At 42.1% G+C, this 16,392-nt stretch overlaps 1 protein-coding gene across 3 annotated transcripts in view; it reads right to left on the bottom strand.

Moving 5' to 3' along the window:
* Window positions 1-16,392, bottom strand: part of mark4b (MAP/microtubule affinity-regulating kinase 4b) — a 40,971-nt gene that overhangs the window by 10,385 nt on the left and 14,194 nt on the right. For all 3 annotated transcript variants that reach the window (XM_061073029.1, XM_061073027.1, XM_061073028.1), the window contains exons 3-15: window positions 15,914-15,967; window positions 7,351-7,399; window positions 7,193-7,258; window positions 6,251-6,321; window positions 5,775-5,831; window positions 5,117-5,353; window positions 4,756-4,875; window positions 4,465-4,564; window positions 4,003-4,112; window positions 3,634-3,823; window positions 3,331-3,551; window positions 2,719-2,822; window positions 448-726 (exon numbers count right to left, since the gene is read on the bottom strand). In XM_061073029.1, coding sequence (XP_060929012.1) covers window positions 448-726; window positions 2,719-2,822; window positions 3,331-3,551; window positions 3,634-3,823; window positions 4,003-4,112; window positions 4,465-4,564; window positions 4,756-4,875; window positions 5,117-5,353; window positions 5,775-5,831; window positions 6,251-6,321; window positions 7,193-7,258; window positions 7,351-7,399; window positions 15,914-15,967 — 1,658 coding nt within the window. The remainder of the gene's footprint in view (window positions 1-447; window positions 727-2,718; window positions 2,823-3,330; window positions 3,552-3,633; window positions 3,824-4,002; window positions 4,113-4,464; window positions 4,565-4,755; window positions 4,876-5,116; window positions 5,354-5,774; window positions 5,832-6,250; window positions 6,322-7,192; window positions 7,259-7,350; window positions 7,400-15,913; window positions 15,968-16,392) is intronic.

Genomic DNA, 16,392 nt, shown 5'->3' with positions numbered 1-16,392 from the left:
TTCCTATTTCCTCATACTGGTATTAAATACAGCTGCTGGTAGACACAATACAAATAAAACTATTAGACCCAGGTCTGAGATGAATAACAGAGTCTGACGGCTTCTGAAAAACTTTAAATTAGAGAAGGAACGCTGGTAGGTTAGTACTTGTTAGTGAAGAGACGTGAGAGGCAGCATGTTTAGCTAATTGTTACAAGCCTGTTAACTTACAATCTGCCATCACTTCAACAACATTGCATGATTTGGGATCATAATAATTTATAGTAACAAATACCCCTTGACAATACTTGCATAGGCTTGAATGAGCCATGAACTGTTAAACTTAATTTATCATCAGTTTCATCCTCTTCCTTATTCACCTTTAGTCTTCTATAAACAAAAAGCTAATCTATCAACTGAGGCCACGTAGAATCCTTTCATTCATTTCTTCCCGACTTCTCCCCTTACCTGCGGGTCAACCTGGAGGTGAGCTTGCTGAGCAGGTTGCCTGTGGCCCGGGTCCTGGCATGGGGGAGTGGGCTGGCATCGTGGGATGGCGTGGGGGACGCTGGGGGAGCGTGAGAGGGAGGACGACGGTCCCTGATCTGCCCTCCATGGAAAGTGCTCCTTACCGAGGATCCCCTGGAGAGGCGGGAGGAGGGTGTTGAGGATGAAGAGGAGGCCCCAGAGGTGCCAGCGATGCTGTGGGTGGAGGGGGAGGCAGGGGGAAGGCGATGGGATAAGGTACTGGTGTGTTGAAGAGGGATGGGTGGGGGGGGAGAAACAGAGAGTGGTTAGTTACAGACAAAATCATTTTGATCTCTGCAAATGCAAGAACTGGAAAGGAATTGTACACATGTGCCTAAAGATATTCAATGTGAATTTTCCAAAACCTCTTATTTTTCTGAGAACTTGAGATGAAGGGTGCACTTCTAATTTATTATGCCACTTTAATATGTCTCTTAATTATGGAGGGCATGATCAGAACAAAAACACATTTAGCTGCATGGTTTATGTTTCTGTGTGTATAAAGAATTTATGTTATTTGATTTTAAGATTACAAACAAGTTCTTATTTAAGTTTTATATTACTTTTATGGTCTGAAACTGGATTTATTTAAGATCTATTTCAAGCAGCAGGACCAGTAAGAGAAAGGAAACGTAAGAGTGAGACCTGATCCTCACAACATGAGCCCCAGTTCTCTTCTAATCCTTGTTAAACTGACCCTAAATCCTCTCTCTCACCCCACGGAGCTCTCTCCTCTTCCTGCATGCCCTCCTACCTCTCGTCCAGTCCTCTTCTCTTCACCCAACACTCACATTTACCTCTGCATGCACGCACAAACGAACACGCACGTACACACACACATCCGACCCGACTATCCGGCTGGTGGCCTGAGGCTGCTTTTCATAACGCTCCAGATAACACCCACACACAGGGTTCAAGTGGGGCAGACCATTAGATGGGTTAAGTTGAAGCACAGCCGTTGCAGCGCAAAATCATTTAATGTCAGAGTGAACGAGCTGCCTGCTGCAGTCCCACCTCCAAACACTATACCCCCCCCCCCCACCCAATAAGTTTGAGTCTGTAGTCGGAAGGAGGAGAAGAGAACCGAGGGGAAAACATGGTCGAGAAAAGAAGTGACTGAATTTGTTCAGAAGTGTAGAGAGGGTGAGAGAAATGAATGATGTTCAAGATCTTTCACAGAGAACTGTTCAGATTTTATATAATCAATCTCACTATGATGTTCAGAACTGTCATGTAAATTATTATCAAACACTAACTCTGCACGTGTGTGAGTGTGTGTCCATGCACGTGTTTGTCGCCTCAACCACACTGGCTTAGCATCACATTGACAAGGCCTGTGGGGAAACTGGAGGGTTTCACTGGCCCAGCGCCAGACGCCACTTCATCCTGCTGCTCTCTGATGTTCACCCTCCTCTCTTCTACCACCTGTTCCATCTCAAAATGGATTTTTTTCACAATCTCTTGTTCATATTCTTATTTTTTCTTAACCTTCAATTGAGTTTTACCGTGTATTTAAAAACTGTCTTGGTCTATTCAATTCACCGTCGACCTGACGTGTCTTCTGCCCCCCCTCCCCCCTCCCAATCTGTTCAGGAAAATGTTACTGGAGGTCAGACAGCAGAAAGTAAGAGACTGACCAAGGAAGGGAAAGGGGGGGGGGTATGCAATGGTCTGAAACTGACAAGCAGACGACCATCTGTCACAACAACAGACCAGTTCATACTGGGCACATAAACACTCACACAAGCGCACTCATGCACAGTTTAAGCCCTTGATCCCGTCTTGAAGAGACCAAATGTCAGTGAGATACTTTCTAGGCTCTGTATAATAAAAGAGAAGCCATGTGCAACCAGTCTTTATAAACCAGCATGAAATAATAAACTGTAGTCTCTATATAAATGTGAATATATTTCCAAAATTCTCATATTTTCCAAGTTTGCCCCATTGTGTTTTTTTCATTGCATTTAAGTTTAACAGCCATTGATTCCAGACCAGTAACTAACTGGTGGTGATGTTTTTTTGACACAGTAAAGTGAACGCTGATATTCTGTCCTGGAGAAACTTTCAGCACAGGTACAGAGCTGTGATGGGTTGGTGTCCTAAACCTGCTAAACACTATTAAAGATGCCACTGACTGATACAACCCTCTGTTGAGAGTCATGAACCAATCAGTATGATAATTAATAGAGACGCAGACTGTGCACCTCTCACCTGTTTTCCTTGCCGTTCTGCAGCAGTGTCTGTCTGTCAGTGCTGGATCGGTCCGTACAGACGTACGTGTTTCTTCGAGTCATGGCACTAGCAGGGACGTTATTCTGGAGAAAAGAATCAGAAACCTCAATTCACATGAATTTGTTGATGAATAAAACATATCCTGAATATCTGTGAGTGTTCTGTTCTCCCTCGATGTGGTCGGATGAGTGTGGTGCAGAGAGAGCTTCACGTTCAGGACAGACATTGATTTTTCCTTATTGTGATGACAACACTGACTTCCCTTTCATGAATAATTTATTTCAGGTTAATCTGACTTCTGTCTGTAACTCTTCACATTCCCTCAACTTTCTCTCTTAATGATAATAACAACCACAATATCTGTTTTCTCCTACAAGCATCTAGGGGTTTGTTATTTGTCTCAAGCTTTGAAAATGTTTTTCTATTCAGCTTGTCTCTAATCTGGGGCAGATCATAATATTTGGAGTCTTCATAATATCTGTGTCAGTGTAGCCTCAGTGTGCTGTAATCTGAGGAAATGGGATTAGGAGGACTGGGAGGATCTGTGCCATCTGTACACTGGATGATTCATCACACCCATAGAATACTGACCGTGGTTGAGTTCACTTCCTTGCGCCGGTCAGGTATCTCTGCCTTATTTGGGTTGTGAGCAGAGCTGACCATGGGACTAGAGGGGGTGGGGGTGCTACGGGAGCTGACGGTACTGGTGGTCGGCTTGCGTATTGAGAGTCGCTCCTCTTTGAGTGCCGCCCCTTCGCCGACACCACTGGGACTCCGCTTGGGGAGCGTGGATCCAGGAACCGCTGGACCACCTGAGAGGAAAGGACTTCTTAGTCGCCAAGATTTCAGAAATCGAACTCATCATGCTAAATCTCGCGATGTAATTTGCATTACAGAAGTCAGAATGTCGTCTCTGGCGGCTGTACGTCGAGGCGCTGCGCTGTGCCTTGTGGCCAGAGGACGTAGAAGGTGCACCAGAGGAGGAAGAGGAAGTGGAGTGTTTGCTGGTTCCGTTGGTGATGGTGCCAGGCCGGACTCGAGCGAGACTCAGACTGCTGCCTGTCCGAGACTCACTGCCATCAACCTGAGATACAGACAGACACAGATGGAAGATTTAGAACTACAGTATAAACAGATCCAGGTATTATTTCAGATGTTCTCAGTGCAACACACCAGAATTATATCCAGAAGTTGTCGCCCCAACAAGTAATTCATATAAGTCACCTGGTTACAGAAGATGTAAAAACAAACAACTACACTCACCTCATTCTTGCGTCCCAGCAGCAGGTATGTGGCGGTGACCTCATTGTATTTCTGACTAGACAGAGAATCTCTGATCTCGTCCCTGGTGAAGCCCATCCCCACCATCACATCTGGAACCAGACCAATGACATTTGAAACAGCTATTTAACAGTTTGCTCAGCAGGCGGAGCTTCTTATTCATTAGAATGTAAGGGTTCAACCACACTGTCCTTCTTTGAGTGAACATGAGGAAAACTGGATTCATACAGGACCTGTTCAACACAACTGCAGCATCATGTCAGAGTCACAAAGACTTTGTGGCCAAACTTTTGAACATTTGTCCTACTAGGGATCATTTGTCCTCAGGCTGAAGCTGTAACCTCTGCTGACAGGACCCTCCATCAACTCACAGTTCACCCTCACTGGACATTTCTATTATTTATGATCTTTTATGAATAAATGGTAACAGTGTGTGTTGCTCACCAATGCGACCGTTATCATTTAAGTCCTCCACAGGCTCTCCGTGGGGCTTCAGCTCCTCGCAGTCAAACCCAACATTGATCCACTTATCTTTCATAATTTGCTGGTGAGGAAAGAGAAGAAGAGAAAGAAGCATAAACAAATACAGTATAAACACAGAATAATGTTTTTCTTATTTACTTCATTTACTGATTAATCTACTGAATATGCCTTTGCTCATCTTTGTGTTTGAATCTATTATTGGAGTCTTTGTGTGTTTGAGTCTCCCGGTGGTGTTGTTGTTTCACGTCTCACCTCCAGCGAGCAGCGTTTGGTTGGGTTCAGGACCAGGAAGCGGCGCAGGATGCCCTCGCAGTCGGTGGACATGTAGAAGGGAACGCGGTATTTCCCCCTCAACACACGCTCCCGCAGCTCCTGAACACAACACACACACAGACGGAGAGAGTTTCAACTTGAGAGACACGGATTCTGAAATTATTACTGATATTAAAATCATATGTGATAAATAAAACAATGTGGTAGGAAAATATAATATAAGGTGACTATTTGAAATAAATCTTGTACAAAGATTTTCTTCTGTATCATCAAAACAAGGTATTTATTAATTTCTTTCTTCAAAAATCTCTACATGAGAGATTTAGTATGCGTAACCCACCTTGAGGTTCTGTCCATCAAAGGGCAATGACCCACTGACCAGCGTGTACAGGATGACGCCCAGGCTCCAGATGTCCACCTCTGGACCGTCGTACTTCTTACCCTGGAAGAGCTCTGGGGCGGCGTAGGGCGGGGAACCGCAGAACGTGTCCAGTTTACTGCCTGCAGTGAACTCGTTACTGAAGCCAAAGTCGGCTATCTTAATGTTGGAATCTGCGTCTAGCAGCAAGTTCTCCGCCTGCAGGAAACAACACAGATTGTGAAACATGACAATGCAGGAAAATTACAATCGTGTGTTTTAACTGAAAAGCTTGTTTTAGGCCCAAAGATTCTTCGGTGCAGTCATACAGGTTTTATCTACATTATCTTATTATAATGTTCAGTAATGTTTGAAAAATGAATACAAGCAGTCAGACATTAAGCTTCAAATGGTGCTTAAGAAAGATTATGAGCATTTTTCATTCTTTCTCTTATTATCTTCACCCCTGTTCGTTTGTTGGTTGGTTGGTGTGTTAGCAGAATTTGAAAATGTAAATTTCTATTCAGATGAAGGATGTCTATGAATGAGTGAAATGTGGTGCGGCTTGATTGAATTTAAGGTGACTGTGGCAGTGGTATGTGCTCTACTGAGTGACACTCTATTGAAACTGTGTAATTACCTTCAAGTCTCTGTGAACAATTTTCTTCAGGTGACAGTAGTGAACCGCTGACACAATCTGAGGAGAGAGGGAGAAAGAAAGGACATCAATCAAGAGCAGACAATCCCACATTATATTTGTATTGTCAATGGAAGCTACAGTCACATGTCTCCTTGACCAATAATAACACAACTTTACAATTTAAACAGTGTGATAATCCGAAAAGTTTCAAGTTTAGATTTCAGCTCATTTACTTCTCATAGCATAATGACTATATGTTGCTTCCTGTTCTCTTCTTCTTAATCGGCACAGACATAACTTTGCTCCGCTCGGTTTGTCAATCTCCTCTGCTCTGCTGACCTTTTGTTTTCAGCCCTGATGTGTCTGCAGGTTTCCTCACACCTATTTCCCCTGATTAAATGAGAATCTCAGCCGAGCTGTTCATGGATGAGCAAACAGATGAAAGAGCAAATGGTGAGGTCTGATGTTTTACTCACTTGTCTGAACTTAGCTCTGGCCTCTTTCTCCTTCATTCTGCCGTGAGCCACGAGGTAGTCGAACACTTCGCCTGGAAGAAAAACACGATGAAGACACGACGTGAGTTTCTAACTAATCAGATGCTTCATGTATTTATGTGTTTGTGACCCAAATGCTGTGATATCCAAATCAATATTTAAATACTGTGATTAATGTTTAATATTTATATGCAATGCAACAAAAATGTCAAACTTATTAGTTTGACAAATCACCAGAAAAAATGAATCCGTCTTGCAATTGCATTGGGATATGTCCTCACATGTTTGTTCTTTGTTAAAAATACTTTTGAGCTCCTTGAGTAAACAGCTGAAAATATCCATCAGCCAAAAGCCTAAACTGCTTCACATCACTTATCCTAAACACTGAAATCATCTCAAGGTTTCCAATGTTTTGTATGTGTAAGCGGTGTGTGTGTGTGTGTGTGTGTGTGTGTGTGTGTGTGTGTGTGTGTGTGTGTGTGTGTGTGTGTGTGTGTGTGTGTGTGTGAAACATTGCACTCTAAAGATCCTAAAAGGTAAAACAGGCTGAGGTGGAGTTGAACAGAGCAGCCTCTGAGCCGGTGAGCTGCTGCGTCCTTATTAGGTATTAGAAGGACGAGATTACTCAACATACAGAGGGAGGGGGCAGCAAAGAGGGATTAATGGAGAAAATGAGAGAGAGAAATACAGAGAAAGCAGACAAATTTAAAGAGCGCAAGATGAGAGAAAGCATGAAGAAAACAGGGAGAATACAGACCAGGAATAGAGAGACAGACATGAGGCCTCACTCCTGAAAAGACAGACTAAGGAGGTGGATTTGACTGTTGATCTAATGAACTGTGTTAAGTCAAGGTAAAGAATCTAATTGGCCCCATAATCCCCAATACTTTTAGACAGAGTCCTGATGGTGGAGACGCCACTCACCTCCGCTGGCGTACTCCATGATCAGGTAGAGTGTCTTCTCCGTCTCAATCACCTCAAAGAGCTGCACTGTAACACACAGAGGAAGACATGTTAGCACAGACGTCAGCATGGACACATACACACACATACACACAGGATAGTTCCGTGTTGATACTCACCTATGTTAGGATGGTTGAGAGTCTTCATGATGCGTACCTCTCGAAACAGCTGGAAAAATATGTGAGAATGATTAGTCAGACATCCAATTTAAAGACGAAAAAGATTTTGGTAGATTTTCATTTGAAGCTATGTATTTCCACATAAGAACTGTGTGATGACATCCTTATATGGAGACATCTCAAAATTCAAAATACATCCGAGTCAGTTTCAAGGCAAGGCGAGACTCTTTTCTTGAGTTTCTTCCACATTCATCTCAAATGTGTCTCGTTCATCCATCACATTAATTGTTCTTCAGGTAATTCACACAGTTCACAGCTGGTATATAGACTACATCCCCTCTTCATCGATCTAATCCTTCCACACACATCCATGTTTCCCCTCACACTTAGGTTTCCGACCACCTCGAGATCAGCCAAGGGGGCTTCCCCGTCTGCTCGGCTGACAGCAGGGTCTCCTCCCCTGGGTGTGCTCTCTCTCTCTCTCTCTCCCTCTCTCTCTTTCCACCCATTCATCACTGAGCTGCAGCCTCATCCTGCAACATCACCGCTCTGTCTAATTAAAGTAATGCGTTTGTCTGTGAACTCGATGTTAACAGATTACAGCGGCAGAGACGGGTGTATCACTGTGGAAACTGCTGATGGCCGTGGAAATAATTCACCACAGAAAGGAATGAAAATCTGAGAAATTTATTTGAAACTGTATTTTAAACTAACATGCACATGTATTAAAGGTTCAGGATTTAGCTCATTCATTGCACCTGTTCTATGGAGCTCTGTAAAGCAATCAGTTCATTCATCCATCATTGGTTGTTTTGGTTTGGTTACTAGAGACAAAGTGAGACATTCTGACCCTGGATGGGGAAATGCAACTTGTGTGTTTGTGTACGTGCACTCTATGAGTGTGTCAGCAGGAAACTGAGACAGAAATAGAAAATGAGGAAGATCGACAATGCACAGGAGATGAGGGCAGGCAGGAAAAGACTGGAACACAATAACTAGAAGTAAACAATGAGTATTAGTATTTTTTTTTTTAGTCGCAGTGTTGCTGTCATTTTGCTCTCGGATATTTAACTATTTCTTTTTTCTGAATAAATTGTTCACAAGAGAAAAACAAGTCGCAGCAAGGAAAACAAGCAGAAGAGAGCGACCAGCTAAAAGCACAGGAATACAAAAGAAGGAATGCACTGAAGTCTTCATTCTTGTTGCCGACACTCAGATTCCCTGGGAAACACACTCCTCCCTTATCTCTACATTAGTATCTCTGTTACAATAACATATACACCCAAGTGCAATTCCCATCTTTCATTTTTTTATGGTTAAATTGTGCTTTATAAAACAACAAATTTGAAATTTTGTAAAACACAAACACAATTTGATATTTTAGCAAAGGCGCAAATTTGCGCTCATATTTGTCTTCGTCTCATATTTACCTTTTAAATACAGATCTAAAGCTAGCAGCTGGCTAAGTAAGCTCAGGGCAAAGACTTAAAACACAGGAAGTGTTGAATTATTACTTTAAAAATACACATTAGTGCAAAGAGGAAGATAGAAGTGCAGACTACAGCACATTAGGTTAACAAGACATGTGTATTAATCCTATCCATCCAGGGAGGGCCACAGTGCATGAAGTGTGTCCTGTCCAACATACTCAAATTCATCATGTTTCAGACCCGACAGCTGTTGCTTGTGCCACATGTGCAAGGAACCTTCGTTCTCACAGAGAAGTAAAAACACTTATAGGATGACATAACTCCAGAGTCGCCTGAGGCAGAGTGTGTGTGTGAATGCCTTGGTGTACGTTTTGACAGATATTACAACAGACAGATTCCTGGTACGCTATTAACCGTGAGTTTAAACACCAGAGTAGTTTGCCTATGCAAACACACTTTCTCCCACAAACACACACCAGTTAGTGCCAATATAAAAGCTGACTATACAACTGATGAATGTTATTAACATGTTCTGTATTTCATCATTAATGTGTGATAATCCCATAATTGAATCTCTTTGTACAGTCAACTTGTTTTTAAATGTGCTCTATTAATTAACTGACATTATTTATAGGTAATTAATTACCAATTTAGATATTAGATATATAAACAAAAGCTGATTTACAAGTCTATTATAATTGACAAATTGATCAGAAATAAAGGCGCTTTTATTTTAAAAAAATATATATATTTATCATTTTTTGGAGAAAGATCCAGGTTGTGTTGAAGCATTCACACATCACACCCACAGGGAATCTGGTATCAACATTAGTTTCTATTCCTCTCTGTCACTTTTCTTACCCAGCGCGTTAAAAATAGGAAGTGTCATCATCATAAAGAGACAAACAACGGCCCACTGGGAGTGTGTGTAATTGAATTAAGTGTACGGTGCATCAGCTGTTCATCTAAGCTTTAAAGAAGAATTAGCTAAGCCTCTTCTCCCCTAGCTCTCTTGTACAACCATTCAGCTCCCTCTTTCTCTCACTCTCTCCTAAGTTGTCATTCATTTTTTCTGCCTTCACGGTCAAAACTGGGGCCACAGCTCGCTCACAGTATTTATTGTGATAAAAAATAATGACCAGGATTTTTTTTCAAATGGCTGAAATGAGACTGAAGAACCAGAAACCTCAGCAGCTGGCCAGGAAATTGTTGAGTCACTGGTATTGATCACGAATCCATTCAATCCTCAGCTCATATTGATTTAATGTTGTGCTTGTGATGTTTCTTATTGCACTTTTCCGATTAACTGCAAACAAAGACATCAGATCCATTTGTTCGCAGAGCCAAGAGAATATCTTCACTCTCTTGCCTCCTCATGTTCATCCTCTATTAAATCGCTTGTTTCTCTCACATGGCGATGGCCCAGCGTCACCATCGCCATGCCAACCCAGGTATTAATCCCTAGGCCTGAATCTCCTGCACCTCGGGGGGGCGGAGTTGGGGGAAGTCATGGAGCTGCAGGCACATGGCAGGAGCTGCACCCGCAGAGACACACAGCTGCTGTAAAGTGTGGTCCTCTATCTGAATGGCATCTCTAAAATGTGTTTTGGAGTTTTACAGTATTTAGAGTATTTGTATTTAAAACTCTCATGTTGAGAAAATGCTTCGCTCTTCTTTCAGGCAGCATTAATCAACTTCCGAACCTTTACATCCTCCGTGTCTCTTTGGGAAAGAATAATTAATCAACCGCTAAGTCACAGCTCTTACTGCTTTCCTACAAGGATTTACACAAAAAGACTTAACTGATTAGGACCTTTTTCCTCCTCCACTTTTCTCTTTGAGAGTGGTGCTGTTTGATTCATGTGTCTGGCCTATCAGTCTGCTGACCTTTGACCTGTTTATCCTGCCCTTATCCTCCTTCACACACAAGTTTGCTCACAAAAACTCACAAAAAGAAAGGGAGGGAGCGAGAGAGCGAGGTGGAGCATGAAGAAATCAAAGATGTTGAAATTGAGAAATGAGGAACAGATAATGCTCGTCTTGCTCACATCTCAACATCTTCACTGCACGACACACAGTCTTACACACGACAGTACTTCCACTTATCAGTCGCAGCCAATCACGAGACCAGAGGAATCCAGAGGAAAAAAGAGAAGAAGAGAGAGAAAGACAAAGAAGGACAGAATGAGAGGGTTGAATGAATACACAGGCCTCTCTCTCTCTACTCTCACGTCAAAGTACTCCTTGTGAATAACCCTCTGTTTGTGTGTGTTTGAGTGTGTGTGTCTGTGCGTGCGTCTGTGTGCTCTATGAATGAGACGGTCCCGCTCTAGATCACTGACTACAGTTAGATGAACCATTTTATCTCTCCTCAGTAAATATTAGAACGATGGATGGCAAAACAGTGTTTTTCTGTTGGGCAGACTCTGGCGGAACCCATCTCTGGGACATTTTGTTTTTGTTTTTGTACAACGAGAGGAAGTGCGGACGCGTCATCCATTTTTATATCCAGAAGGAGACCTTGAAATGAAACACCAAGAGTTTCAACTGAGTCTTCAGGAAGTTACAGAAGATGGATAGAGACGCTCTGATGGCATTTTGTGCTTATTCCACCATTTAGGAATCAGTTCACTGTGGCTGCCATGTGTGCAATGCCTGAGAATGAGCTTCAGCTTTATGATTGAGTTCAAGTAGATGGCTGCGGACCCAGAAGTCACTCTGTTGGCCAGCCTTCGTAATTTAACTTGAGGCAAGTCGATGAGCACAAAGTGTTTTAGGACTGAAAACCAGTTGCAGCGTCACATTCTGGTCCACCTGTAGGTTTCACTGTGTTTGAAGGGAGCAGTTAATAAGAATAGAAAGAGTTCCAGTGTGATTCTCTTCCACAAAATGAGAAAAGAAGCCAACATTCTGAGGTGTGAACCACGTCAACACATGCTTCTCTCCAGCAGAGTTAAAGGCAAACAGCACTGAGGCAAACTGTCAGTGTCCTGTCCGCAGCTTGAGACTCTAATGAGCAACATTACTCACGGCGTTGCCTCTTGCACTTTAACTTGTCGCTGGGGAACATTTGAATAGACTTTTGACCCCGCTCCTCCTTTTGTTGCCTGTTGCTGGGAGCACTGCCCTTCTACGTTATGCCCAAAAACTGAACATAACATAAACAACACCTTCCAGCGCCTCCATACCCATAGTGTACAGCGGTAAGTGGAGCTCCCAGGCCTGTCAATGAGGGGCTGAATCATTAATGAGCAGTAGCTGTAGTTTAATTCTGTTTCTCGTTTTGCTGGCACTTTGACCTAGATCATTAGAGGCCTGACTCACCTCGATTAAATAAGGAGAATTATATATTGTTTAATAGACGCTGACCAAACAAGGAAGAGTAAAGGAGGGAGAGGAGGATTAGGGCAGACCAGAGTGCATGGCATTGAACGTCTCTCCTCTCCTCTACTGTTCTATTTCTGTTGTTGTGGGAAAACCTTCTGGTCCCAGCCTGTCCACCCTGTTGTCCCTTCATCCTCTAATTATTCTCTACACATTCTGGCACAATCAAAACAATGCGAAGAGCGGCCACAATATTATTATGCATAGACACCAACAGGGACAATAGCAATGCAGATAATGGCCTTACACGTGCACACAAAGGCAGGGAAGAGACCGTGTCAGGCTGTGGGGTTATCGGCCTGTTATCATTCACTTAGGCCGACACACACACACACACACACACACACAGTCTGTTCCCTTTGGTTCGGCTCTGTATCTCGTCTTTCTCAGGGTCCCTGCTTCTGTGCCAAGGCCCCCATCACACCCCCACCCCGCCCGACCCTTTTGTTTGCCTGTCTGGAATTCAGCTCCTGGCTGAAAGGGGCCTGGGTGAGGGGAAAAAAACACACTTTATAGCATTAGACGGTGGCCCAAACACTGTCCTGCCTGCACACACACACACACTTCACTTTTTGTGCACAACACGGCATGGCTGGCTGCAAAATTCTCCAGTGCTCAAAGTACCACCAGGCTTTGATGGGGCCCCACATATTCTGGCAGATTATCCAACAACACACACGGCAGGGGAAGAGTGCACAACAAAACCCCACTCCATCCTCTGTGCCGCTTTGAACGTTCAGGAATACAGGAGCGAGAGACAGACACAAACCTGCAAAGAGATTTAACTGCATTTCCAGTGGATATAAAGGTTTTCTGTCAAACAACATACAATTTTTAATGCGTATCTAACTCTTCCACTATATGAATGTCTGAGTCCGACATTCAAATTTCCAACTCTGCTCATAAACAACTTTAAAACTGCACAATCACCCTTTTCCAAGACAACAATTAACGGTTTATAGAAGGTGTAGCTTTTCAATTTGCTAAATTGCTTAGCCTTGGCAGAGATTTACACTCTACCAAATGAAAGAGGATAATAGTTTTTTCCCCTGTACTTCACCATATCAGTGTCTCTTGGGACCACTTAGAATTTAGGCAGATGTGTTGGATTTTCATGGAATTTATGATAATGACTTATGCATATATCATGAAAATAACAAACATCTACTGAGATAATTCAAGTATGTGTTAAACCTCCTCACTGTGCTTGCATAATGCATATGTATTATATCGATATGTTTTGGACTTTTGTTATATTGTGCTAATTAGTGATATTATTTTAACACTCAGTCTTATTATCCACTATTGCACGATTATGTACAGCTGCACTGGCAACAGATTTAAGTCAAGGCCAGATTCCTTCTTCAACCTGCTGCTGATCAGCCTGGTACTCAGTTGAAGTAGGGAGATGCACGGTGGCATTTTGACAGAACCGTCTATTCCCCAAATTGAGAACTCTTTTGAAAGTGCCAAAACTGACATTGCCTACATCCCTGAAATGGTTCTAAGAGACAAACTAGCAGAACAGATGGAAGAGGGTACAGCTGTGATTACAGTAGAGCAACATATCGCCTGGGGAGAAAAGAGAGAAAGTGGGACACGCAGCTACAGTAAAGAGAATGAAATAAAGAGTTGAAGAGAAAGAGAAAAAGATGGAGAGGAGAGGAGAGAGAGAGTGAGAGTAGTGGGGTGTAAAGCTACTGTACACAGAAGTTGACAGAATATAGACTGAAGCATAACAGACTGTAAAGTGAAAGAGTCAAAGAGGGATTATAGAGAAGCCCCTTTATATTTAAACCACTACTTCTTTTGATATATTTTAAAGGTAAATGCAAATGCAAAAATATGCGTTACCATTAGGTACATTGAACACATACAGTAAATCAATCTTCTATGAAAGACTAAGAGTTACTGATCCAATTTCTTTACATTTTACTGCAAAAATAATCCACTAGTTTAAACAAAGTGTGAAAGATTTAAATCAATAAGTCTTAACAGGCTGCACATTTTCTATGATGTACAATTGTATTATAAATTATTAGTTAACTATCTTGTAAAAGTTTATAAACTACATTAGAAATGAATCGATTAATCAATAAAAAGATCACGTACAAGAAATCCTATGCAGATTCACTCAGTGGACGCTGTCACCTTGCAGTGTTTCAGTGTCACCAACGACAAAATGCTGACAGAACAGGACACAACTGGCCTGCCCATCCCTGACCACTGCAGAACGCACACACACACACACACACACACACACACACACACACACACACACACACACACACACACACACACACACACACACACACACACACACACACACACACACACACACACACACACACACACACACACACACACACACACACACACACACACACACACACACACACGCCCTGTAAAAACCAAGGTCTTAACTGACAGATTCAGGCAAATGAATCTCACAGATGCTTATCAGCATAGGAAAGTCTCTGTTTCCCACAAAGCAACACAAAGGGACACACAACCACCCATCACCTCAGCTTCACCTCTGTCAGTAGTTTATCAGGCGGTGATAACACTGACACAGTCTCAACTGTGGTTAGTGACATGATGATGGTTCTCTATAAAATAAGTTTTGTCCCGGTGTATTCTGAGAAACAAAAATAGAGTCTTCAGTTGATTCAGTCTGTAAACTGATGATAACGAACACTTCCTCTGTAAACACTGGGTCTCTTCTATGATGAGTAGAACTCTCTTGTTTTAATTAGTTAGATTTTAGAAATGTTATACAAGATAAAAACTTATCAATCTTTCAAATCCGCTTTCATTTTCACAGGTGAATATTCCATTAATGACAAAGCAGTAAACAGAAACAGTGCAAGGTTCCCAGCTTGAAAACAGGCTGCAGGCCTGCGGCAAAGTTTCTCACTCAATTTTGTGTCATTAGATCGCTCTCAACAAACACATGCATTACACGTGCACGCCCAAACATCCACAGCGGGCCAAGTTCACACAGGAGAGGGCCTAATCTCATTAAGCCGTGAGCGCAATACACATAGTTAATACAGGACCCCTAGATGTCACTGGACATGCATACAGTGACGCACATTACTCCTTTGACCTGGTTAGTTCCAGTGGACTCAGTGGTTATATTATACTAATGCAAAGTAAAACTCAATTACTCAGTGACTGAGTGAAACTATATCGAGTTTATATCTTCCACTTAGGTCAATTTTATTTATAAAGCACTTTTAAAACAACTTGGTTGACCAAAGTGTAGGGTACAACAAGAAGTTTGGGGTGACTACTGCAAAGGCACGATCACCTCTGGTTATGAGCCTGGTTTGAGTTGAGTCCAGGAGGAGCTGAGCAGCTGATCTCAGCTCTCTAACCGTGTGCGCAGCCCACTTCTAAAACATTAAGTTTCACATAACAACCACAAGGTCAAAGTTCATACAAGAGCCATCTGAGCCAAAGCATCACAAGATGTTATTGAGCTCAATGACTGCTCCTGATGCAACACTAACGCAAACAAACACAACAGTAGACTCGCTGTCTGTTGAATCTTTAAAATAAAAGCAGAAGGGGCTGAAACAGGGATCACAAAAAGAAAGAAAAGAAATAAAAAGTGGTCAATTCGTTTCTGCTTTAAGAAAATTAGACGCATGAGTTTAGATGTAGATAAGCTGAGATCCACCTGGATGTTTATGAAAACATCTTTACATGTGTATGTGTGTGTTGCACACAAACAATACACTCACCTTCTGGAGGCTGGTTGGGTTGAGTTGTGTTTTATCGATGATCTTTATTGCAACCTGTTAGAAAAAAAACAGAAAAAGAAATTTACAATGAAATTCTTCCAGAGAAAATATATAAATCACACCAAGCTCAAGCACAATTGATCAAATAAAAAAAGAAAACATGACTTTATACCACTTATTTATCCAAATAGTTTCTGTTTAATCTCTAATTTAATTTATTACGAATTACCACAGTTTCTAAACTGTATGAAGCTGTCTATGTTTATCAGAGCTGCTGAGCAATGTGCTCTGGAGACCAGCTTCTTCACTATAAGTAGGGCTGCAACTAACGACTATTCTGATAGTCGATTAGTCACCGATTATTGAAACAATTAATCGACTAATCGGATTATGAATGACACAAATTCTCAATTGCTATGATTTGGCAAGCTGCTTTTAAATTTAGCTTGAGGTTGTTCAAGGCATGTGATGACTGAAAA

This window comes from Limanda limanda, chromosome 6, assembly GCF_963576545.1.
Source record: "Limanda limanda chromosome 6, fLimLim1.1, whole genome shotgun sequence".
Lineage (NCBI taxonomy): Eukaryota > Metazoa > Chordata > Actinopteri > Pleuronectiformes > Pleuronectidae > Limanda > Limanda limanda.
This window is presented reverse-complemented; position numbering and strand designations above follow the sequence as displayed.